At 42.1% G+C, this 26,807-nt stretch overlaps 1 protein-coding gene across 1 annotated transcript; it reads right to left on the bottom strand.

Moving 5' to 3' along the window:
* On the bottom strand, window positions 1–25,955 carry LOC134514539 (cytosolic phospholipase A2 epsilon-like). Its single transcript, XM_063332471.1, has 20 exons — window positions 25,929–25,955; window positions 24,250–24,322; window positions 16,107–16,243; window positions 15,663–15,794; window positions 14,364–14,404; window positions 13,363–13,405; window positions 12,705–12,768; window positions 11,079–11,239; window positions 10,780–10,872; window positions 10,086–10,123; window positions 9,246–9,402; window positions 8,627–8,763; window positions 7,437–7,659; window positions 6,102–6,216; window positions 5,358–5,495; window positions 4,566–4,673; window positions 3,274–3,465; window positions 2,635–2,801; window positions 1,108–1,291; window positions 1–239 (listed from the first exon to the last, which is right to left on the bottom strand). The coding sequence occupies exons 1-20, from the start codon at window positions 25,953–25,955 to the stop codon at window positions 1–3; spliced, it is 2,469 nt and encodes an 822-aa protein (XP_063188541.1).
* Window positions 25,956–26,807: the final 852 nt, after the last annotated feature.

Genomic DNA, 26,807 nt, shown 5'->3' with positions numbered 1-26,807 from the left:
TCAAGAGGAGGACTGTGCTTGTGGTACTGGCTGGCTCACAGCTTGTTTCTTCCGTGCCACAGCCATGCGCAAGGCCTGAAGAATCATGTTCTCATTGTTCATGATGTTGTAATTAGTCAGCTTCAAGAGCTTGTTGAAATCTTCTGCTTTCAGCGAGACCTCCCTTGTTGAGTACGGGGAGCAGAAACTGGAGATATCAACCTTGCCCTGTTCCATTTCAGCAGCACTACGTGACATGCCTGTCAAGGGAAAAAAGGAGGGTGTTTTTATAGTCCCAGGGAATTACAGTACTCTGATAGACTATGTCAAGAATAATTTAGACACATCACAGAGGCAATTGCTATGAAGGCAAGTGCAGTGCTATGATCTCTGAAAAATCTACTTCTGAACAAAGTCTATTGGACTTAAAAAAAAATAGTGTCACTAAACATCATTCCATTGCAACCAGCACCTTCTACTGGCCAACTCATGGCACGTCATTTTATGTGGTCACAGATGCTCAAGTCTTACTTACCCTGCAGGTTCTTGAGTAGAATGCGTAATAGAGGTAAAAGGAATAATGAGATATAAAGAACAGAAGGAAGCAGAATATTAGTAGCCTTGGAAATCATCACAAAAACGAAGCCTGCATCTCAAATACTAGCACAAAAGGACAAAGTGACTGTACTAGTTTATGTACTATTGCTTTGATTTTCCAGCATATACAACCAACATACTAAACAGGCCAAACAGAAGGCATAGTGGCCCTCCACAGAACCATTCTACACTGCATAGGTATTTCTCCCCTAGATCTGACTGTCATAAAAATACATAATCTGAAAAATATGCTTTGTTCTACATGCTAAAGATCACAAGAAGAAACTAGTTCCCGTTCCTTTACTTGAGGAACAAGTTTCTTCTTTCACCGAATTGCGCCAAGACTCAAAACTAAAATTATGCACAAGATTTCACCTGGTTTTGCAAAGAGTTTGTGTCATTCCATTTTGCAATGTATTCACTAGTAGGAGCAGGCAAACAAACAATTTTTGTCTTGGGATGAGGAAAAAACACCCAGGGAGTGAGAAAGTTCATTGGGTCAATAAAATAAGCTGGGTACTGTTAACTTACCAGGTGCTACATATCTTTGGAAGGTGTCATTCACTAATGGAAAATAAAGCAGCAGAGGAGCTCCCGGGGTGTCTGCACCATCGAACATGTAGCACTCCTTCAGGTTCTTCTCATCGTCCTTCAGCCCAATGCTGGGAAACGGAATTCCTTGCTCCGAGAAGTATCTGCAAGCCTGCTCCAGGGGCTGGACATGGCCCAACAGCAGCAGTGTAAGGAATGGAAAAGATACCCAAGATCAGGCTGCTGCCAAAGCCCAGTAATTCATGCCAAGTTGCACAAAATAGACTGACAGCACTGGACAGCCGGCAATAATGTGAGCACCTGCAGCCCCCGGGACTGTTTTTCTCTTGCCCAAGAAGCTATTTGGAAACAGTCTTACAGGAAAACACCTAATGTCAAGACGGCAAAGAGAGTCTAAATATGTATCAATGCACTTCTCTGAAATGGGAATATGATTTAGGAACAGAGCGGATTAATTCAAAGCATGTTATAGAGCATCATTAATTAAAGGAGAACTAAGTCAGAAAAAGAGATCTAAACAAAACTAAATTTGTGGTCCAAGACAGTAAGATTCACAGTCACATTGTTTATATAGCAGTATAACTTGTGAGTTGACCTTAGTAGACTTTAGCAGGGTTTTGAGACCAAATTACACATTTCTATAACTTGGAATTCTAGAAATAATATGAGATTTCAAGCTAAGATATTTTAGACCTCAAAATATAGCACTAAAAGCATTTATCAGAAAGCTCATTTGTGATGACAAAATTTGTTTAATTATCTACAAAACTCTGGAGAACCACCTCAGTTTGTTTGAATTAAATATTTCCAAAACACTTCAGAGTACAAGAAAGAAATGTAGTGCAAGTTATTACATATGCCTTGTTTCAGCTGCAGTGGAGACAAATATTTTTCATGTGGCATCACAGTGTAAGAGCGGCATTAAAGTATCTTTCATTTGAAAAATGACAGAACCTTAACCAGTGAACTTTGTGTTTTCTGTAGTGCCCTTCAGGGACAGGTCTACAATTACACGTCTATATTTGGAAGTCTAAGTCTGTCTTTTTACATGGTGAATACCACTTTCAAAACCTATATAACCATTTTAACCAAACCAGATTTCTGCAAACATTGTAAATGCATTTGTTATCTTGCTTCAAGGCCACTATTTAAGGAGAACTTTGTATTTATTAAAAGAGATAAAAATAAAGATGAAGAAATCCTTCACCTTAGATTGTTCTTGGACAGCTAGAAAGCCACGTATTAAAATATGGGCTAATAAATCTTACATATTATTGTAATTGAAGTTGCAGCTCAACCATCATAACTTCACTGTGCCACTCTGTAGTTCATTGATGAAGCACTTAGATATTTTCCCCTCTGGGAATTTCCATTCTTCTTATAAGGTTTGGAAACACCACGTTACTAAATTCCACTAAGTTCTACATTTTAGAGACAGCTGTCTGTAAATTGTGGAACACAAAGGAAAAGCCATTACTAAACAAAGACAGTTTTGAGACTTCTCACCGAGGTCTGTGATCCACCAGTGTAATTTAAGTGTATGATGACGTCCACTTTCCGCTCTGGTCTCATAAGGGGTGGGCAGCTGGTTTCAAAGAAGAAAGCTGCATCCACCAATTCCAGGTGCTCTGAGTTGCCTCGCAGGTCATTAGGAGAGGTGTCTAGCAAAGTGTCTAAAGAGTAAAAGATACAGAGCTATTAGAAAACTGCAGAAAGATATCTGTCAAGTTAGAAAGCAAAAGGAAAGCGAGCTTTCCTCCCATCCAGGATTTTCCCTTTGCTTTAGAATAGCATGCAGCAACCCTAAAGCTCCTCTCAGCCTCTCCACTCATGTTTTGTTGGTGTTTCCAAACCCATGAACTGCACCAAAACCTAGGCAGGTGTTCCATATGTGCAGAGCCCTACCCCAGTGATTTTCATCCCAGTGAGGACTTTCATTACCAAAAACTGAACAGTTGTATTACTGAAAGTGAAAGACGTGAGGGGTTACTTTGTTCTCCATCCTCTCCTTTTAGCAAGTACTAACAGCTAACCACAAAGCCCACTCACTTCTCTTCAGGACATGCAAACACCCCTCGCTAAATCCCAGCCCCTGCGTCCTCCCCGATGACCACTGAGGCATGTAGGCTGGAGTGCTGTCCACACCTTTCCATTTTGTGAAATGCTCCTGCTGGATGTACTCGTTGTGCATCTGGAAGCCCCTCAGGAAGTTGTGGTACTTGGAGACAGCAGGGCGGTCCGTCAGGATGTCCCGGAGAGTCGTGGAGAGGCCACTTGTAGGAGTGAACATGCATGTAGCCATCTCATATGGTTTCTCAGGCAAGTCTGGTTGTTCCTCTAGAGACACATGGCATAAATGACGTGCAATTGAATTATAACCACAGTTAAGAAGAAGCTAGGCATAAAGAGGAGAAAGGGTCAGCGACTCTTCTGTACAAATAGTAATCATGTGTTCACAACTCTCAGCATTGCGTTATTTTTCCCTGTGATCTGATTTGAGTTCCGGTTAATTTATTGACAAAAATATAAAATTACTTTTGTTTTCTAAACCCCAGTTGGCTATGTTTGACTAAAGAAGCATTTTTCTCATAAAACAACATGATTTTGGTACAAATTAAAGTAATTCATTTTTCCAAGCAAACAAAAACTGGGGAAAATTATTTTACCTATATATTTGAGGTGATTACTGCTTTTATATTCCTTGTAGGTTAAATATGAAATTCAAAGCTTATTTTGAAAAGACCAGAAAAATCTGAACATTTTCTTTTTAAAGCAAATATTTTTACTTTTAAAAAAACAATTTGTTCAGTTTTGTTTGGGTGTGGCCAGCTGAATTCAACACAAACTTGCAAATTATTTATATAAACACAGACATAAGAGTTTGATTATTTTTTTTTTCAAAAACATAATCCAAGTCTGTTCACTACAAAATCACCGGCTTTGCTTGAGTTTTAACAGGAAGGTGCCCATGAGTATTTTCAAGGAACGGTCTTTTAGTACGGAGCTGCCTCTCTCAGCTGGTGTACCAGAGCTCCACTACATTGACTTCCTTTGACCTCTACTAAATCTTGAAGTTCAGTCAGTTTTTGAGGGAGGAATGCTCTGTGCAGCCTGAATAGATATTGGAAAGGAAACACTCAAGCTTCTCTCTGGCTAACATATAGTTGACATTTATCTTATGTATCCATCCCGATCTTCTTTCCATCAATATCTGTCTTATGGTGCCTTTCCTTCTAATAATCATCTCACTATTTAAGCAAAGCACTGGCTAGTCAGTCAAATCAATTCACTTGATTTTCCTGGTGCCTCCCATACCCCAGGGCTGAGAGCATCAGAATGACAGAAAAACTCAAAAAATGAGAAACTTGAGCACAGTTACCCTGTCAGACGGGGCCTGGAGGAAAGAGGCCATCAGTCAAAGGGTACTTGAGATTTACCTATTTCGGTCACTTTGTCTTGGGTCCACCTGTGCCAGAAGTCCTCTGAATTGTCAGCTGCATGCCAGGCATCCAAAAGGTTTTTGGAAAAGATACTACTCCACATTCCTAGGAAGTGGGAGAGGTATAATAAGTAGTGCTGAGGTAAACATGAGGAAGTTATTTTAAAAACTGCCTTCTGGCTCCTTCCACAACTCTTCTCTAACTTTTTCATATTTCTATCCAATTTTTGCATAAGTCCAGACATCTATTTCAGTGGTAGAGCTGACTCAGAAGGCAAACTTATTTCAGAAGAAATTTCAAAGTACTTTCTCTTCCGTCATATTTTACCTGGATTTTTTTTGTTTTGAGAAATTTTACATTGTCATTTTCCTACTTCCATTTCCTTTTTCCTTGACAAAGAAATATTTTCAGACAGCTCATTCCTCAATTCCCCTCTTTCTTGCCCTGTTTATTTCTTCTTAACATTTCCTTCAGCTTCCACAAAGTCTCATAGATTTCCAAATTTCAAAGTGTTTGCAAGCTATGGGAAATGGTGATGCTTCAAAAGAACTCATGAAGGTACATAACAACTTATTTGTCCTTTTACTTTCATTTTAACTTAGTCCAAATGATAAAACCACCTTTTCTAGCAAGGGAAGTTGAGAGAGCCTCCGGAGACATGCTGAATTTCAGCTGACTGACACAGTACCTCTGCTGCCACATGCAGAACAACAGGTTTCTGGGGGCTAATTTCCAGAATCATTAGTGTTTGTATTAAAATCTTGTCACTCCTGCAGGCTGGTGAGTCACCTTGCATGAAGCAGATCCGGGACTCGGGGAGCTTCTTCATCAGGCGACCCATGAAGAACTCGCTGCCAAAATCCTCCGCACGAATGAAGGCACCATACTTCAGGAAGCCCACCTCGTAGGGCGTGAACTCCACCCACTCTGCCAACACACACCCCAACAATGTTAGCCCCACTACTAACAACAGTCAAGTCACCAGACGTGGAATAAACCTTTCAGGCACCAGCCCTTGCAGGCAAGGTGGCTTAGCATGTGCCCTGAGCAAACCCTGCTGACAGCCACCACTGAACCAGCTATCACACTGTCTAAAGGTTTGTGAAAGAACAATGTCAGGGTTAAGGGAAAATTTAAATTCTTCTTTCATCTGGCAAGTGGGAAGTTTTCTCATGGAAAGTGGACTAGAACATGGGTTGACTTCTATTGCCTTTTAGCCACCTGTGAAAAACATACATTAATCAAACTTGAAGCTTCTTTCTTTAAGAATTCATAGTGTTTCTGAGATAGTGTCACAGATCTATGTTGTGTTGTTACTCTGAAGATAATGACTGAATATGCACACTTACATTCCAGGAGATCTGACAAGATACTGAACTATTGCTGTCTATCCTGTGGGTATACACTTTTTATCTGTCTGAACAGGACTTCTCTTGGAGTGAGAATTTAAAACAAATCATCATTATTTACAGTATCCCCATGCTGTATCTCCCCAGGTTAAAACATAGCTCTTTTCCAGACTTGAAATATTACCTCTAAAATCTTTTGTGGCAACTTTATCCTTGACATTGAGGGCAAGGTAGATGGGCAGCGGGTTCTGACCCTGATTCACTGCCCGTCGTTGATCAGAAAGTCTGTGGTGGCATTTCTGGATTTGGAAAAAAAACAGCCCAACAGTTAGCTGATAATCAGTTCGCTAAAGACATCAGCTTATAACATCTGAATATAGGATATAATTTTCCTGAACTTCCTCCTAAATTTACTTCCATGCACTTGAATAAAAGAGGTCAAGAAAACCATGGGAACAGGAATAATTGTTGTTAAGATAACCAGCCATGTTCTACATTCAATATACAATGACAGTAATTAATTGCTTCACGTGGTATTCTAACTTTGCATTGCTAAATATAAGCGAAAAAGTAGGGCAGATCTGGGTAATTCAGCTATTACCACATACTTCGCCTATTAAACATATGAGTTCTTCAAGGCAGCATGTTAATGGCCCTTCCAGTCAAGATTTTTTTTAAAAACCGTATTGAAAGTTAACATCCACAGAGGAAAAATCCTTGAGCTGTCCAATACTAACAACTTATCTTACACATGAAATAGCGATTTTGAGTGTACTTCAGCCACATTAAATTCTAGCAAATTTTGCAAAGTAGCACTGAGGCAGAAGTACAACGTGAAATATGATATGGAATGAGAGTATTTCATTTTATCTGATTCACCTAGGCAAAATATAAACCATGTTTACAGGATTTTAAAATAAAATAAGTTTTTCCCAGCTATTTTTCCCATCGACGATCATCAGTCCGCTAGTTTACATAGAAGGTTTTGCTTGTGTCATTACAACAAAATTAGGAATGGGAGGTTCTGAGACATCAAATCCAAAGTAGCCAAAAAGCACCTCCAAAATCACAGTTTCTGTAGCTAAGATGTCTCAGGATCTATATACTGTCTCATCAGTAAATCACGAAGTGCAGTAAGTACACACGAGGTACATCTGCAGTACAATCAAGGTATGACTGCAGCTTGCATAAATATTGCAGCAGTGGAGACATAAGAGCACAGAAGCATAAAAAAACACCTAAGAACCTCAAAAATTTCTTGGACAGCTACAAAGTTAATCAGCACACTGGTTACTTTAGAGCTAGTCTGAGCATTTCTGTGTTACATTCAATCACACTTTAGGCTCCAGTGTAGACATATGCTATGTCTCCAAGTTATTAATGTAAATAAGTGGTGTTCTGCCTACATACCAAGTACAATGTTATTGGCCAGGTGTCTCTTCCTAGGGTTTTACTTTCTCATAATTGTCATAAGGACCAAGTCACCAACTTTATGAGTAGAAAGATACATAGATGTTACCCCATCATTTAACATGGATTCAATCATGAGCCCCCACAGATCAATAAAAGATGTTTTATGTCCTGCTTGGGTCCTTTGGCTCAGCTCTCTGTAATAATTCCTCAGGCTTCTCATGCAAAAAGCCCCCATCTTGCACTTGGCTGCTTGCTTCCGAGCTTCGATAATTATTTCTCCAAGATCCTTACGTGACCAATCAGCATCTTCATACAGTTTTGTCATGGTCCTGCAGGCAGGAAGCATGATGGCAAGTGGAAAGAAATCACAGAATCATAGAATGGTTCGGGTTAGAAGGGAACTTAAAGATCCACTAGTTCCATCCCCCTGCCATGGGCAGGGACACCTCCCACTAGAACAGGCTGCTCAAAGCCCCATCCAGCCTGGCACTGAACACCTCCAGGGATGGGGCATCCACAGCTTCTCTGGGCAACCTGTGCCAGTGCCTCACCACCCTCACAGTAAAGAATTTCTTCCTAATATCTAATCAAAATCTCCCCTCTTTCAGTTTAAAACCATTACCCCTCGTCCTATTGCTCCACTCCCTGATAAAGAGTGGAGCCATCTTTCCTGTAGGCCCCCTTTAGGTACTGGAAGGCTGCTATAAGGTCTCCGCGGAGCCTTCTCTTCTCCAGGCTGAACAACCCCAACTCTCTCAGCCTGTCCTCATAGCAGAGGTGCTCCAGCCCTCTGATCGTCTTCGTGGATGATCACGAAGAAGATGCTTTTGCTTTTCAAGATGCTTTTGAAACTCAGAGGATATACTTTGCAGAGCTTTGCACGCTTATTGTTTTATCTTTAGGTCACTCTCCTCTTTGAGGTTAGTTGGAGCAGAAATGCAAGTCTAAAGGCAATCACTCCAAAATCTGGGATCCAACACAAGCAGCTATACCAGTTGTCTATGCTGCTTCTGTCCAACAGTAAATAACCATAAAGGATCATTTTGCATAGGATTAAGGATGTTTGCGCTTCCAATAAAGTCTCCCCTTTTGGTTAGGGGCAAGTTACTTCAGTAACACCAAATGTATGATGCACAATAGGCCTTTCATGGGTGACCCTGGCATTCATAGACCAAAGATGGAAGTAATAACTCAATAGACCCCTTTTACACTCGCCAAGATCTAAAACCCTAGACAGAGCGTGGGTTTTGCTTAACACAACAAGATCCAAACAACAGTATCAAAATGCCTTCTCACCATGTTGTGCCAGAAGAGCCACTGATATATGAAATGCAATCCAGAACACGCAACTTTTGAAGACCCAGAATACTGCCATACATGGCAGTGAGTGCTCTTATCCCACATCCCGCTGTGGTCACAGCCACTATAGGCACCTGTTCAACACAAAAAAGGGCAGAAAACATAGGTGGAGAAATGACATTAAGGCACATTTGTGTCAAAAGATGACAAACATGTAAAAGCCACATCCAAACACTAGTAAAATATGTAGATAAGAGATAAAGCAACATTGCTCTGAGTTATAAATAGTACAATTTGCTGGACATCACTGTGGGGTATACTAGAAGATCTTGGCACTTCAGGAAGGATTTTTAAGAAGCACGGACCAAACTCATTGGTTTAAAGCACCTTCAAACGATTCACTTGAAAGACAAGCGGAAATAGAGACATTGCTCATCCAGACAGACTTTTGAGCTCTCCATCTGAGATGAACCTGGCTGCAAACAGTGCCCTGGAGAAGGATCTGCCGACAGAGGTCCTCACTCCTCACCTGGATGGAGGTGAGAAATCACTCCTCATCTCCAGGCTTGAGGGAAAAGAGAGAGAAAAATTCCCCAGCAACGCCTTTCCTGGTTACCTCATGATCTTGCAGATCTTCCTCCAGATGAAGAACATCCTTCAGTGCAGCAGCAACCACCTTCCTCCGGTTTTGCAGGAAATTCTGTTCATCGGTGCACAGGTCGAACCCCAGGCGGGCGTCTAGGTTTCTTGGCCTGAAACACAGACCCTGAGTCCTGAGACCAGGGCACAAAAGTTATTATAATATCATTCACCGTGGTCAACTCCAGCTATGCTTGTGTGTGTTTACAGACCAGTTTGTGGACAGTATAATGTAATACATGAGAAAGAGCAACACCACAGACAGGCCTCTGCTAATTGCTGTAGCTGCTAACAAGAATGTAAATGGGAATTCAGAGCAGAACATGACATACTGTCCTGGTATGGTAACAAGGTTCCTCCAATACACTTTGTGTTTTATTTGCTTATATAATTTATTTTTCATGTTTCAGTAGTGCCTGCCATATGTGCCTGTAACTAGATAACCGCTGTCAGCACGCACTGCAGTTGATTAGGGAAACAGCTACCATGCCTTGGTGTTATTTTGTTTGTGTAATACAGGAATATGATTTCTTTGTGAAGCTGCTCTCTCCATCTGTGGGCATAACAGTGCCCACAAATCGAGATCTCCTTACCGAGCAGCACTAACAGCTTGGAAACTTGGAGGAAAAGGGTCCCATCATTTAATTCTCCATCGCTGAAAAAGGAAAACCTGGCAAACTAAAGCCTGCAACCCAAAGATGACCACACCTCTGCTTACAACTGGGCCTGCATGGACCCCTGCTGATTTCAAATGAGCTTTGTGTAGGTGCAAATGTCTCCCAGTTACAGGATCAGGTCTTGCTGGAGACTCACTTACCATTCATTTGCCCTTGTGTACAAGTCAATTGTCCTGTCCTGAAAATCGCAATACAAACAGTGTAAGCATGCTCAGGTCATTAATGCTGCGCCTTCCTCCCCCACTCCATCTACGGGCTGAGTTCCACTATCTTTGCAGTCAGCAACGCAGCTGCAGAATCTGGCCAGCAATGGTCTGGGTTGTGAGAGGTATAACGAGCTCCAGTACAGCCTGGGTTAAATAGAAGTGGGCCGTTCACCCAAGCTTAGGTGGTCCCTAGGGGCTTAGGGCCCCTCAGCTTTTCATAGCTGAACACCTAGTTTGACCTTCATTTTCTGGGAAGGTCATTGAAAGCTGGGCATCTGAAACACAGGCATATGGATGTTCTCTGCTTTATCTTCTGCTTCAGGCAAATATATAGTCTTTACAAATATAAGTCTTAATTGTGATATCCATTACTGTTAGCTCGCATACTATGTTGATGAACATATTAGATATGTCCTGAGGAAATTAGTTTAAGCTCAGAACAGGATTGAATGACATGCCTGGAACCACATGCAGAATTAAAAGAAACATTACATATTGCATAGTTGCAGAGTGACTCTCATTCACACCTTACAGTGTAGCACATGTCCTGTCTAACAGGAACTGAATCATCACCCCCCAAACTGAATGTGTGTTGGGCTGGTTTTTATTAAGAAAGACTTGTTCTCACCTCTGCTATTGTTATTTTCTCCTCTATAGGAAGCGAGTTCAGAGCTAGAGTCACGGACTCATTCAGATCCCTTTCATTTTGACTTGATATAGACTGGAAAAAAAGGTAAAAAAAATAATTAGTTAACCATTATACAAAAAAGGAGAAAAAAGAGGTAAAAGCAGTCTCCCCTGCTTCACTTATACACATGCACTTGCCAATTCTCTGCATACACAGACCTGCATACCTACGCAGGTCTTAGAGGTCCCTGAAGAAATACACAGTAAAGAGCCAGCTACACATTTGCAGCCATCACGTACCCTGCTGAGCTGCCTCCGCTGGGGTAGAGCCACAGTGAGCGATGACTGATTATACTTGATGTAGTGGAACCTGGCCGGGGAGGTCGGGCAGAGGCAGGAGCTCAGTGTGTGGGTCTGTGTTCCTTCGTACGACCCGTCCACAGTTAACGCAAACTTTCTCTCTGAAGCAAAGGGGTTTCAAACTGAAGTTCTCCAAAAAATGTGGATAATTTGCACAGTAATGTATGTTTTCCTTAAGTAATGACATCATTTGATACCCAAATTACAGGATAAATAAACAGTGACTTATGTGACCCTTTGGGTTTCAGCTTCAGAGCTCGGGTACAGAATGTGCCATATAATAACTATTGCTATAGTACCATTGCACAATGTACTGTGATTGTTGAGACTACTGCTCTATTTATCACATGATTCACAGCTCATAAAAGTACTTTTTGGCAGAAAAAAGTACTTTCTCCTGAAAATCTGAAATTTTCCAAGTACCTCAGCTATACCCTCCTGGACATGTTCCTGTGCAACCTGCTCTAAGGTGACCCTGCTCTGGCAGGGGGGTTGGACTAGATGATCTCCAGAGGTCCCCTCCAACCCTATGATTCTATGATAAGACAGTATGTGGTACTAAAATACTATTCTGGCATAATAAGGTATTTTGAAAATTTCAGATTTTGGGGAGAAGCTGGGTTTTTGTGTAGGAGGGTACAGTTCTCTCTAGAACCAGTAAAATCTCAGTCCCTCTGTCATGTTTCCCTTTACTTCAACGTGCAACATTTCTTTTGAAATAATTTCTAGCACTTATGAAAATAATGTCTGGTGGATTTTGGCCTTCATATAATAAGCCTCAGATATGTGTCTTCAAGTAATTGAAAAATGGTCTTTATATAGAATGGAATCAAGCCGGGTTCAAGGTGAAATATACTCTGTAAATCCACAGACCCAAAGGTATATATCAGTCTTCAAAAGAATTATCCCACTCAAGAATTTTCAGCTACATCTAGCAAACTTCTTCACTGTGACAACTAAGCTCAACTGGATCATCCATGTGCTTAAGCAGTTTGCTGGATGGGGGCTATCAGGAGATGTCAGAGTGAGATGTTTGAAAAATTGCATAGGAGATACAGAGGTCCACAAGCATGGACTTGACAGGGTAGTGATGCACGGCTTAAAATGTGCAACAAATGTCTTTGGTAATATACTATGTGTCTTGTGTTTCACCTAGTGGCATGTTTTATATTGTTATGCCAAAAGAAATTTTAAGAAGTTAAACTGATAGAAGAAGCCGAGTCCTCATTCCGCCCATTTTCTTTGTCTCTGAATCCAGAAACAACAGGAGTTAGCTCAAAAATATTCAATTTCCTGCACAAATACGTTGGAACATTACAAGCATCTGCCAAGATGTTGTTATAGAGGAAAGTATTTTGTAGGGAAACCAGACCTCACGCTCATCACACTACATTGTCTAGCAGTATGTATATTTTTGATGAACTACAGCCCCTTACACCAGTCACTGGCATCAGTGACATTTTTGTCTTAAATAACTTTAAACCAGGTTGTTCAAGTGTAAAACACTGTGTGCTTTTGCCATAAAGTGTCACCCAGGTTTGCTCCATAAGTCAGCGAAAGGCTCACCTGTACTGTCCTTCCTCATCCTCCCGCCATTCACCTGCACCTCCAAACAGGAAACTTCACGGGACTGTAAGAGACAACCAGGGACAGAGGAAAAGGCATTCACTGTCAGCAGAGCTCTGCCTCGGACAGTCCCTTGGGTACGCGCGGGGGGCAGGGGGCTAGGGGCATGTATTTCAGGGGAGAGGTGGTGCCAGCCTGTAACCCTCCTACCCGGTCTAGAGAGGTAGCATTGGGCTTCCGCATGGGAAATAACAGGTCGTGTCGAGATGAGGAAAGAGAAGGGATCTGCTCGCTCCCACCTGAAGGAGCAGCCCCACAAGGACCAGGGGGAGGACTGGCCGCAGGAGAAGGGTCCCTGGGCTGGGTGCTCAGCCCAGCTCTCCCCGGGCAGACGGAGGGACATCGTCTGCCTGAGCCCAGCTCGGTTCGGGCAGAGGCAAGTGCTGGCGGCAGCTCACAGCTTTCGGAGTTGCAGCCTCCCCCAGCGTGAGTCACTAGCAGGGACCGTTTGGGAAAGCCAATGCTGACACCCGCTTCAGCTTGCCTCTCGGCCGATGCCTTTGTGGCACCATATGGAGCAACCGCCCCATACCTTTAATGCTAACCTTGCAATAAGCATTGCTATATGGCAGGGAAAGGATTATGAAATAAAAATTACCACTAAAACTCCATTAGTAACAATGTTTTCAGGAGGATCCGGACTAAAAGACAAAATGGAAAACAATCAACTCAAAACCAGCACTCTCTTTTTTCTGTTTGCTTTGGTTTTTTTGTTGTTTTTTTCTTTTTAAACTCTTATTTAATCATTATTACATTATGGTTATCTTTAATAGTCCATCTTTGGACAGACAGCATGGGAAAACAGCATCAGAAGTTCCAGCTGGACATTCAATCCAATTGTATCTCACAGGCTTGAGTCTGAACTTTAAACTATTTATGGAGATCTGCTGAGGAGGAGCCCCTCACTGTATCAGACAGGATCAATTTCTGACACACTGAAGCAAATTACACAGGGATGGCAAAATTACACTATTGCCCTGTATTGCTCAGTTCAAACCTAGGGGATCAGAGCTGAAAAGCTGGTAAATTCATGCAACATGCCATAACAAAAAAGGAAAAAAATATTATCATTTACCTTAGAAATCAACAGCAGTACTAGGACTGATTTACATGCCCTTTCTCTTCATTGACTGTACAGTCAGGACAAAAACACAAAAAAACCTTTTTTGATCTATTCCCACAACTAAAACAAATTCTAAGTATCATTTTCCCCGCATTCTTATGACAAAGTGAACACCTGTGATCCCACTGTAAGGAGCAAGAGGGGCTTGAAACTTAAAACTTCCTCCTGTGCAGAATGCCCCTTGCAGCCTGGTGGGCAGCAGCCATCAGGGACGTCTCCACACTCCCATCGGCATCTGTGCTCACTTCTCGGTGTGTCTGGATGCCTGGTGTAGGTGAACACACATCATGCACTGCCATGCACCCCTTCTGCATTAAATGCCCTACACAGGCATTTCCTGAACACCCATAGTTCCCCGCTACTTTACTCGGATGGTGACAGTGTTAGGGGGCTGCAAGTGTAAACTGATGTTTTGTGTCAGTAACATTTTGTCTCTGGCTTACATTTCTGTTGATCACCCATTTGACGTTACGCACCTGCTCTCCATTGTGAATTCAACCTCCAGCTCCTCTTTTCCCTGAAAAAGAGAGTGAAGGCAATCACTGCAGGTTGGTCCTCCTATGAAGAGAGATAGTCTACAGGAATCTGTGCTCTCCAGAGGTCTCGACAAGCCAGTGTCCACCTTTTTTTACTGCACATGCAACAGATTTAATTTTCTTCAAGTTGCATCTGTTATACTTCTAGTATTACATACTTCTAATGTCATATCCACTACTTTAGTGGACTCCTAGTTTAGACCTTGCAGGACAAATGTAATACATACTGCAGGGCCTCTTGGCGGTTGCTCCCCCTTTCTGCAGTCATAGGTTCCCACCGCCCCGGTTTCACAGCCCACCTGCAATTCCCCTTTCCTTTCCCCTCCCACAAGCTCTCACAGTCCCCACTGATCCTCAGCACGAGAGAGGCTGGATTTCTCTGGTGTATCCAAATCATCCTGCCCCTCTCCCAGCCTTCACCTACAGCCTGTGCAGATGGGCCTGGTGGCACACTAACATGGTGGCACACTTGGGCATATGAAGCCCAGGGTGTTCTGGAGGGTGTACTTCCGTTTGGTGGAGCCTGCACACACAGACTCGTTACATGCTCAAGACTTCATCTTTGCCTTTTGTAATTACCTCCCCCTGAGATTTCCTTCCTCCTTTGCAGGTTTTGCTGCAACTTCCATTATCTTGTCACCCTTCTAGTGTGAGCACTAAGGAAAACACAGCACGGAGAGACAGCCTTTCCAAAACAGGTATCAAATCAAATCAGCGCTCACTCAAGTATTTCTAGGCCTAAACACTGCCATTAAAAGTTCAGTATAAGGTTGCCTCAACCATATGAAATCAAGACCTGCTGAAAAATTCACTTTTTTAAATAGTTCAGTTATGCAGGTATTCTGTTCATTTTCCAAATAAGCTGAAGGCCACACCGCGTTTGCGATTTATGACTGCGGATCACTTCTTTTATTTTAGCCTAACATAACACACAGCTCAGAACCACCAGCTTCAACCGCAAAGGGACGCCCAAGACTATTGGGCAGCTGATATTTTGACATCAGGGACAGCAACCAGACAATCAAGTCCAATGACATTGGCCAACTCTATCTGTAGAAGCAGCACGCGAAATCTGCCGTAATTGCAGAAGAAACACTGGGCATCAACCCCTGAAACAGATGGGTGTATTCAGGTGCCTAGGTGGACAGTAAGAAAGGCTTGTACATGGGGCACATGAAAGAGAAAATGAGCCTCACCTAACCACATCTCCTTAGCTTTGTCCTTGAATTTTATCCATACCTGTGGATTCAGCTGGAAACATAGCTGAATGTTTTCTCCAAGCTGGATTTTAGAGACATCAAAGAAAACAGTAAGGAGATGGTCATCTTGAGTTACATTGTCCTCATCACAAACTTTTAGCTCCAGAATGTTCTGTGAGTAAGAAAAAAAAATAATTATCTAAGGTTCAATAAATATAGCATGCTACAGATATTTAAATTTAGCTGAAGGGATTTGTGAAAGAAGTTCAAGAATGAAAAAACAGAAATTTTGCAGTTGCTCTCTACAGACTCTATTGACTATGCAGGCAGATACAGTCGTATCCAACCATCGAAAGCTAAATAGCTACAGGAAGAGTGTGAGAATGCTTCATAAGGGGACTCAGAAAGACCCCCAGAGTGGAAGGGCCGTATGGTAGGTTTGATATCTGCTAAGAATACCTAGTGGGGACAGCTGCGCTCCTACCTTAACCTGGCTCTGAATCGTGAAGTGGAAGGTCTCATTCCATGTCGGGTTCTTGTTGTTCTGGACTGTCTTGGTGCGGAACTGCTGCACTGAAGCTGTTGGCAGGCTCAGGCTCACATAGCAATCAGACTGGGTTACTGTTGAAGAGAGGGAAAGCGTGAAAGCAACGGACCAATGAAACACATCAAGTATCCCATAAGGTGTTGCACGGTATGAATTTTTAAGCTCTGTACACAGGATAATATGCAGAACACAGGCCAGGATGCTAACTAAGGTACCATCAAGCTAGTGCTAGACAACCAGCTTGCTTTACTCTTGTGAAAGCCTGGCAGTTTGCTCTTCTTGAGAACTACTTCTTTTAATTGCTAGAAAAACAACTAACATTCAAAATATACAGTTACATTGTACTCCTTTTCAAAGAGGTACATAACCAAACTGTCTGTTTATGTCAGACTTTAAAGGTTTTAATTCTGAAGAGCCACCCACATGCACAGGGGCATGCACACACACCGCAGCCTCACAGGGCTGGGTGCCGTCGATGGTTCAGCTGCCTGTCGGGAGCATGAAGCAGACAACGTTAGCAGCTGTGACAGGGACTGACAGACAGACAGAGCCCAGCTCCTACATACTGGGCTTCCACAGATAGGCATGAACATGCCTTAACGTTTCTGGGGTAGCTCTGGCTGTAAGTTCTGTCTTGGATACTTTCTGGAGCAGCCTTTCTTTTCTCTAGCATGTCTGGCTGCCAACACGGTGCAGGCAAGAGCTTGTTGCACTGAAGGTTGCCATGAAGCCCCATTGCTGTCACAGAAGGCAGGTCTTCCACCAAGGCACCTGATCTCAGTCTGCTTTCTTCCGTTTTGGAAAGTTAAAGGGAAAACACATGTACACCACAGAGCTCAACAGCAGAGCTTTTCAAGAAAAAAAAATTAAGAAAAAATTTAAAAAAAATATTAAATGTGGAGATGAATTGCGTTTAGTCCTCTCTGAAATGGATTAAAATGAGCACATATAAGAAAAGCATTGAAGTTGAACAGATTGATGGCGTAACATTTGTTTTGGGAAGCAGCTGTCCTGAGGCAGAGTTTTTGCCAGTAAAGCTCTATAAAAAATATTGCTAAATTTCACTACTTTCATCTGCATCTCTGTGCCTCCGTCAGAGTGGTAAAGGTATTTGCAACATTTGGTGTGCAGGTGAAAGCTTGTCTGTGCTTCACAGCACAGCACAAGTTGACATTGCTTCTCTGCACAAGATTGCATCACTTTGATGTTTCAATTAGAGGTGTGCTCAGGTCATAAAATTCGCCTATGAATTTCAATGTTTCCAGATGTAGGGAGGGCAGCTTTAGTGGTTTTGCTGTCCTTTCTCAGCTGAAGAGGCCAGCTGTAAAGTTTGACTTCCCACATGAGTTCTGTTGTAGGTGAGGGATGTTCAGGGCCAAAACTTCGGTATGAAACAGTAGTTAGCAGCAGACTGCAGCGCTTACATCATCAACAAGCACTTTCATTCTGAGGTCAGAATAATCTGCCTGCAAATACGTTTTGTCGTCATTATGAGGAAATAAAAGGCAAATGTGAATCATGAGGTTAACAATACTGTGACCCCACACCCAAAAGTCAGGGATGATCACCCTACAGAACACTATCTGTCAGTTAGGGATGACAACCTACACAAGTGCCAAAGATAGCATGGGGGACTATTGCCCATAAATGCCAATCCCATCATTAGTATTATATTTCCTCTATTTGTAGCACCACCTACTCAAGCATTCCTGCCGTTGCACAGCAGACACACCTTCATCTGAATAGACTTAAGTCTTGTCCCACTTAGTTTTACCAGTAGACCTGACTTTGGAAAACACAGAATAATTGACTTGGGCCTTTATTTCACTCCATGTGTAACTAAAGTATTAACAAAGCCAGTATTTTTTTTTTCCCCTGACTCCCCTGAGACTTAAGTCATCTTTGTTTGAGTAACTCTGAACGAAAAAAGAGTAGCTTTGACTGATGAAGGTAGTTGTGGTATGTACAAAGATATATAAATCCTATAGAAATATCAGAACACATAGAAATCACCTGAGCTTCTAATAGTCCTAATAGCTCCCAGACTTCTGTATGCACACAGGAAATGTCCATATGAAAATCTTTATTAGCTTTTGGGAAGTCCAGACTGATACAAGTAGACTGCTGTCAGCTCTTGACCCTGCTTGGAGGAGGATCAGAAGGACCCGAGTCCATAAATCTGTGAGTGAGCTGAAGTTTATTTCATCGACATTTCCCAAATAGCAATAAATGCTCTGATTACGTCTGTTGTGAAGAAAAAAGTATTATTTCAACAGTCCATCTTCCCCCCCCACCCCTGCCCCCGTAATTGATCACCATCTGCTACTGCACTGAATTTTACATCTTTAAGAAATAACGGCTTGTCAGACAGCAGAGCCCTGGCTTCTCATTTAGATCTCCGACTTTCTCTGGGGGACTTCTCACACAGCCACTAAACAAGCATGCTTCCCCCTTCCCATCTGCAAAATGTGTTTGATGATGCCTTTTGTACTTCAGACGTGTCCTCTGAAACCTAATTACTGCTTGTTCATGAACTATTTTCCGGCTGTTATGAGGGAGGCACTTACAAAACTCAGGATCCTTTTTCAAACATGTGGAATACTTCAGGCCCATATTCTGCCTGACCAGCTCCAGGCACAAGCAGATGTGAGAACTGGAACTCCACAGCGCATTCTGTGCCCAAGCTGGTTGGTCACGCCGCAATACCCCATTGCCTTCTATCAAGTGCCTCTCCACATACACGGCTCCCACTGCCAGCCACGTGCCAGCAAATCGTCATTATCCGGGTACGTAAGCCTAACCACCACCTAACTATGGTGATTATGCTCCCACATGATATGCACAGCAGAGCCTCACAGCAGCGGTCGCTGTGTCCCTCCCCTCAACCACGACACGTGAGCAGCCGTCAAACGTGCTCAGGGTGGCAGCCGTGGTATCACTGTGGGGCAATATCCTGCCAAAAAGCAGGTGTGGCAGCAGGTGTTTATGACAGCACGGTCTCTTCGTCCAGTTATTACACTAAGTTTCTAATTATCTTCCAGGATAGCAGCAGGACTGGATCTTAATTGCGCTTTACCATTAGAAAGCATTACTGCAGCATGACCCATGCTCAGAAACACCGCAGCCCCGGCACCATGCTGCATCCCAGACAAGAGCAAGGCACCAGCTGTTCTGGCTGGAGCTAAAATCTCACCTGCCTCATAGACAGCTCAAATTCCAACAGGGCTAAACCACAAATTTTTAATTTTAATTCTACCTCCTGTTTGGATGCTAACAGACACAACTTCCAGCCCGTTCGTAGCCTGGGCAGGAACCTGGACATCCTCCTCCTCTTGGACTACCTTTAAGTGCTCACATTGAGGCTATTTCTAGGGGGTACATTTTTTCATGACTGTATTTCTTATTGTGCTGAAGGGATGCAAACCACAAATGTGGTCTCACACAGAGTTTGCCCAGATCATCTTCTCGTATCATGTCTCCCCTCACTTGGGCCCATCCATGTCACAAAATATAAACTGTCACCACCAGCTGAGGAAAGCATTTTTCATCTTCCTCCCACACTGTGGAGCTGAGCAGAGATCTGGCTGTGGGTGGGTGGACAGGCAGGCATTGCTGTTTTCTAGAGTGCAGAATATTAGTCAATTTAGGTCATTGGGCCTTTTTATATTCTTTTTTAAATAAGAAGCTGTGTTACTTCTGTAAAAGTAAGCACCTTCCTTCTCAAGGCCCTTCACAGTCGGACTATCAGAATTCATTCAGTCCTGGGAGATCAGTTTCTGCCTCCAGGGAGCATTCAACATTAATCTCCTAATTGCTAAACTTCAACAAAAAGCTTTCACCCTCTCTCACACCCTGCCCTTCACATAGGGTGAAGGACCCTACAAGTATCCCTAAAACAGTATCACTACTCTCATTTACATACCTCCTTAAAATATCCCTTTGCTGAGATGTTGCTAAATAACTTTACTATTTTTCCCCCCATTTTCTCCCTCATTGGGCTTTATCAGTCCACATCCTCTTATTTTATAATGAGATTTCAAGCAGCACCCAGAACAATAGGCTGTTGGTACGTAATTGCAACTGCTTAAATGGTGAAGTCAGTAATAAATAACAATGAAACAATAACAACAGTGCAGGAACAAAACACCGGAGGAAGTCTGTGGGTTCCTGCAGTAAGTATCGTATTGGACCATAGTTCCACGAACAATAATGTATTTCACTAGCTATATTTCTTTTCAGGATCTCAAGGGCCTTTTCATGAATCAATCTCATACACGGCAGAACTGCTACTGCAATGCCATAAAATATGGGTTTTGATAAAAATAAAAAACTTACTTAATAATTTTATAAAACTTTGTACCAAAAATAATGTAAGCCTTATGTAAAAAAGTCCAAAACTTGGATGTTTCCAAAAATTAACAAGCCTAATTTAAAAAAAAAAAAAAGAACACCATAAAATCTTCAAAAAATATCATTTGCTTAGTAAAAAAATGCTGAGGAATATTTTTAATGCTACACCAGTCAAGGTTCATTTATCCCAGGACCCACAGGCAGTGTCCACTGAGGAGTCTTGGATGTTTTCAGGAAGCAGGGAATGATGGATTAAAATTGCTCAGCTCTGCATCCCCATCTAGTTGCATATTTTCACCTTTTTGTTTAACCCTCAACACTCTCTTTTCTTTTATTTTTCATTTGTTTACTCCACTTAATGATTTTGTTTCTCTCCAGTATCTTTTTCTTTAGTCCCTTTGTCTTTTTTTGGGGGGAAGGATTTTTGATCTTGTTAGGGATGGACCAGAGAAGAATTTAGTGGTGGGTGTCTAAGGAGGAGTATAAGGCGGCAAACATCATATAATGCTCTCTCAGCCCTCACAATTTCACTGGATTTTTCTTCTATGAACTTGTCCAGTCTCTGCCTGGAACCCACGTAAACCTTTGGCATCTGTTATCTCCTGCCATGGGGAGTTCCGAAGCTGAACGACACACTGCAAAAGACATGCCCTTCCCTGTGTTCTGGAGCTATAGTGGTTGCCCAAGGATTGTGAGAGGCTGAGCTTGAAATGTGAAATTCTCTACAGAGAAAGCCCTGTTTTTAAGGGTGGGTTGGATTGGTGCACATCCAAGTCTCACCCTATTATGGAGTCAGGATGCAGATGGGACACACACCCAAATCTGGGAACTGGCAAGTGTTCACAAGTCCAGGAATATCGAGAGCCCCAGTGAGGCTGACTGGGACGTGGGTGTACTCAGTGGGAAGGGGGAATCTGGAGAACACAAACAAGGCACTAAATTCACAGGTGGTATCAGTGATATCAGCTATGCATCAATGCACAAGTGGAAATTAATATTACAATTTACACACTGATGGATCAGTGGGAAGAAGAGACAGCGCAAGGGTGCATTAAAAAGCAGAATGAAACAACTTAAATTGTCTTAGATAAAAATCTTATGCATTGAACTTCCATTAAAGGTCTTGTATTATCTGTTCCATGGGAGATGTTAGTGAGGTTTTGAGGATCTATTTTTATGGATTGATTTTCCCATCTCCATTACCTGGAAAATGGAGCAGATAGAACCAATAATGAATTTAACCTGTGGCACCAGGTTGGAAGACCTTCTAAACACTAGATGAGTATTAAACAAAGTGATCCAAAAACTCTACAGAAACCTAGTGCAAGAAGGGATCTTGAGAGGAGGAAATAAAATGGGATTCACATCAGAAACAAAAGGATGGGCACAACTGGTGAGAGACAGAAGGAATTGATTTAAAATCTTAAAAAAAATCTATAAGATGACTGAGAAATAGGTGACACTTGCCAACTTGTTTGTCTAGAAAAGTTTAGACGAAAAAAGAAAGTGATAAAAACAGAGCTAGGAAAACAAAGAATAAGAAAAAAAAATCACTCTTAGGAAAATGATACTGTAAAGAAGTCTATATCGCTGGTGATGGAGTCCACGTGCTTCTGGGTTTCCTAAGGCTGTGACAAGCTACTGTCTAGGGAACTGTAAAGATGACTGAAACAACTCAACAATATCCCCCCAGTTTTACACAAAAACCAGCAAAATTTTGTACGTGGTGCCTTTTTTATCTTAAGCCTCCCATTTTGCTGCTTCTCAGTGAAAGTCACATAGAGTTACCAACATGAAATTTACACTAGCTTTTACATTGCCAGTGAGCTTAACCAGAGGTTAAATTATTTTATTAAAACATTTGAAATACAGGTTTATTTTATATGATAAAGGGCATGTCATTGAAATATGTGGCTTCTACAAGTCTGTCTGCATAGAAAACTACATTCTGAAATGGTTTAAAAGCAGGTCTTTCTGATAAATGCAACTGACCAATTTTACACTCAGCAAAATCTAATGTTACTGGAAGTAAGCAGCTGTCAATCAAAATCAGATTCAACAATTAAGCGTAAGCAAGGCAGTGCCATGACTAGTAGGATTTTCTTTTTCCACACAGTGGAAGTAACCAAGAAGCAAAACATTCACCTTTTGCAAGCATTGTTTTTGGTTTATTTGTGCAATTTTTTTCCCCCCTCAATATTTTGACTGATACTTCCCTTTCAAACAGATGATAGCTTGGTAATGTTGGCGGTGGATGTCTGACATTCTGTTTTGCAGGCAACATCCAGTATATGCTTCACAGTGTAAGGTAGAACAGCCTCAGCCTGGAAAGCCCGTGCTGTGGCTTTTCTGCTGCTCCAGACCCTGTGCCATGCTCTGAAAACACCTGTCATTCAAACTGCTCCTTTAAGCCCTTTACAGGCTGGTGGGACGTGTCTTGGACTGGGAAGCAGAAATGCCTGAGCATTTCTCTAACCGTCCCTTGCCCTAGAAACTTTTTAGTATTGCAAAGGGCAGCATCAAAATGTAGGAAACTTCCTTCACAACAAAAATAGTTTCAAGACAAAAATAAAAAGCATTGATCTAGATGAGAGAAAGGTGGAGAGGAAGTTTGGTAAGGTCATTATCACGGAGGTGGTTTAACAGGACATGATTATGTGGGGAGATATCTGAGGGCTGTGAGTTTTCCACACCTCTTTCTTTCAGTTCAGAGTGCACATTTGTACCTTCAAATAGGTTTTAGCTGTAGCAAGGGATTTCTCTCCAGCCTATAACTGAGCTTCAAATCTCGTTTCTGCACTTTAAAGTAGTCCAGTGGGAAGGTACATACAGATCCTTCTTTCCCGTATATTTGGCAACAACAAAGCTTCTTACTTCTCGTCAATAAAAATCAGAGTGAGAAATTCTTCTTCATACACCTTTGCTCTCTACAGAAACTATAACAGAACTCAAAGCAAATCACTTTGAAAAGGCCCAAACAAAAATCTGTCTTGCGTCACTTTAACTGAACAAATTTAGGTTGGTCTGGTTCCTATAGAAGCTTTCTGGATTCAGATCTTTTATTTGTATAAATGAATAAATGCAAGATAACCAGCCACCTCCTCAGATTGGAGGTGATTGTCATTCACAGCTTTTTTTCCTAGTGCTTTGTAGTTCAGATATTTATGGAGCATTAATAGACTTTTACATAACTATCATTCCGGGAAATTTTGTAAAAATAATTAAGAAAAGAAAAAGCTAACAGTGTGGGCCCTCAACTAAGTTTTGAAACATGGCTGTTCCTATGGCTGAATCAAATTTGACAGTCCATGAAAGATGACAAGTAAGCAGTCCTGACCTCACATAAAATATTCTGTGATAGACCCAGGGATGTACGGGGTGGACATTATTGTAAGAAGCAACCACAGAAAGAAGTGCCCCATCTAAACTTCTTGTTTCAGCCTTCCCTGTGAATAAAAAAAGCTTTCTTTGCAGATTCAGATGGAAATATTTTACGCATTCTGTGCAAACATCTTCTGAACTACAACTGGTGGCTAGACTTCAGCAGTGCACTGACAAAGATATAAGAATAAATAATGTTTTCTAACTATGCTACCTCATCTTCAGCATACCACAGTCACACATCTACTCTCTCTCCTTTTATAAATACTCTATAGTGTTTGTGACACTCGGTTATATTCGGAGTTTTACAAGCATGTGGATGCTCCAAGGGTATAGAAAAGATACTCACACAAGTCTGCTTTCCTGGCATTTTTCATCCGTATGATTTTTACAGTGAGCAAGTTGCATGGAGAGGGTTCTGTCTGTTGAACAGCATACAAAATGTGTGGGATGAGCATGCAGAGAGAAAGAACAGAGGCAGAGTCAGAAGTAGCATTGAAGTATGTATTTCAATTCAAAAATTGAATCCATCCAAAACATTTCTGAAATTAGGTTCTTCCTTGTGCATTATCTTCTCCTTCTTTCCAGAAGGTTTGCAGACAGGTGTGGCTGGATACCCAAAATAAACATTTAATCACAAACCAAACCTCTGATGTCCTCTATTTTCCATTCTGAAGAAACTTGTGGTAACCCTCAACTTGAAGTGTCTGACGCTTACAACCCGGTCACAGAGATATGTATGATAGTGGGCCTTGCTGTGTTATTAATATATCTGACACACATCTTGGTCTGTGTAAATTCAAAGAATGCCATATATATCCACTATATTTCACAACAAACAGCAGACAATCTAGCAGGGCAGGAATTAGTAACGATATCATGATGTAACGATGTTGCTCATCATCTAGTTTATAGCTGTATAACTCCATTGTTACGTTTGACGTAGAGCAGTGCTGGCTCTCAGACAATGAGGACCACAAAATTGTGTTCCAAAGACCTATCCCAAACTGCTCAAAAGGGGAGGAGTGAAAGCAACACCTCTGTAATTATTTCTCTCTGAATAATTCAGCTGATCCAATCTTCCTTTAAGCAAAATTCACAGGAAAGTATCAATGGAAATCTTGGGAAACCACCTAAGCTTAAGTGGTTATCAAAAGACTTTCAACAAACCTGCCAAGAAACTGGTTTGATTTTGTCATCTTCTCCTGTCCTAAGCAAGAATCAGACAAACATATGGTACTTAATCAAAAGTATAGGGCCAGAAGGTGAGGTGCCTTGTTCCCTAGATAATTGTCTTTTTCAAAGGAATAAATAGAGGAAAAACTGCATGTTTTATGCTCTGAATGGCAAAAAAAAAAAGTTCCAGAAAACACACCAAAACCAACCAAAAAACCTCAAAAAAACCCAAACTTAAAACCACAAACAAAAAAAACCCAAAAACCAACAGCAGCAAAAAAGAAAGAGCAAAACTATGTAGTGATGCAACAACACATGTAAGAGACAGTTCATGCACACTACCTATAGAACAGGGAAATCATGGCAATGAATACATAGATCAACATATAACAACGTGTCACCATTTATTCCCTTATGCCCAAAAACTCCCACAATGTTTGAGAGCGCTATATTTAACACCTCATGTAATACTAGTTTCCTGGCTTTCCCCAGGCACTCCTAGACGTTACTGATACCTCCATAGTTTTCCTCAGTGTCTTGTTTTGCCTAGCCCAATTGGATGGAAGTGAAGGACAGCAGCAATGTACAAAAAGATATCCTTTTTAATTGGGGATTTTCAAAATAGTTAAATTACTGCAGCATTAAATTCCTTGCATTCCTGAAGGCCAAAAGACAAAGTAGGCAAAAACCCAGGCAGAAACCCTGCTTTGCTCACAGCCTTGGTGCTGAAGACATCTCAGAGCTGAAGATACAGGAGGCGGAACACCACCTCCCACAGCAAGTCCCCTCTGCCACCAAGAGGCTGCCTGCACAGCTCAGCTCACGGCAGAGTGTCCTCCCTCCTTTTCTTACCTGGCTCTTGCTGTAGAACAGCCCCATTGTGATCTTTCCTGCCTCCGAGCCAGGTGCGAAATGTGGCAGCAGATGGGTACGGTGGAATCTCCGCCAGGCAGCTTCTCCTGCTTTAAGCTGCCGGGAGCAGGCAGGCAAGTGTGTTAGGGCCTGACTCAGTGCCGCCTCGCCCTGCACCACTGCTTGAGCAATCCCCAACTCCTCCTCCTCCTCTTCCTCCTCCTCCTCCTCACTGCCTGGGAGGTGAGTGCCTGCTGCACACCTACACCGAGGCGCAGACACCCAGGCTCTGGCACTGCAGAAGGATGGTCTTTGCAGCTGTAGTTGGAGGGACACTGAGATCTGAAAGGGGTCTTGCCTTCACAGTTATGGGCACTGAGCAAATATTTTATACTTTTAAGCATTCCTGTCACTTCTTGAGGAGGCGACAGTGGTTTTGCGTGCTGGAGGGCTGTCAAAGTGCAGCCCCTTGTGTGGAGATGGCTAGTGCCACCCAGGGCCCATCTGGCTGCCCAGGAGTGGACAACAAGGACCTCTTCGGCCAAGGACATCTGAACAAACCATTGTGCATAGAAAATATTTTTGTAGCTTTTCATTGCCTATAGGGAATATGTGAGTCTTTGCTTAATCCACATCAGAAAGAACTTTTTTTATCCCCATCTCACCTTCCATTTTGCTCAACTCAGGCAGCAAGTCATCTTCCAGCCAAGCTGTTATTGCAGACAAATATTGCATGAAACAATTCCCCAATCACCTGTTGTAACTGTAAGAGTTTCCATTCTACTGGCAAAGCTTTAAAAGCTCACTCATTTTCTCAGGTTTTTGTATTTTGTGCATCTGAATTAAGGTGCTTAAGTGAATGATCCCAAAGAGGATATA

The sequence above is a fragment of the Chroicocephalus ridibundus genome, chromosome 4 (genome assembly GCF_963924245.1).
Source record: "Chroicocephalus ridibundus chromosome 4, bChrRid1.1, whole genome shotgun sequence".
In the NCBI taxonomy this organism is placed as follows: domain Eukaryota; kingdom Metazoa; phylum Chordata; class Aves; order Charadriiformes; family Laridae; genus Chroicocephalus; species Chroicocephalus ridibundus.
Note: the sequence above shows the minus strand (reverse complement) of the source record. Positions and strands in the feature narration are given on the sequence as shown.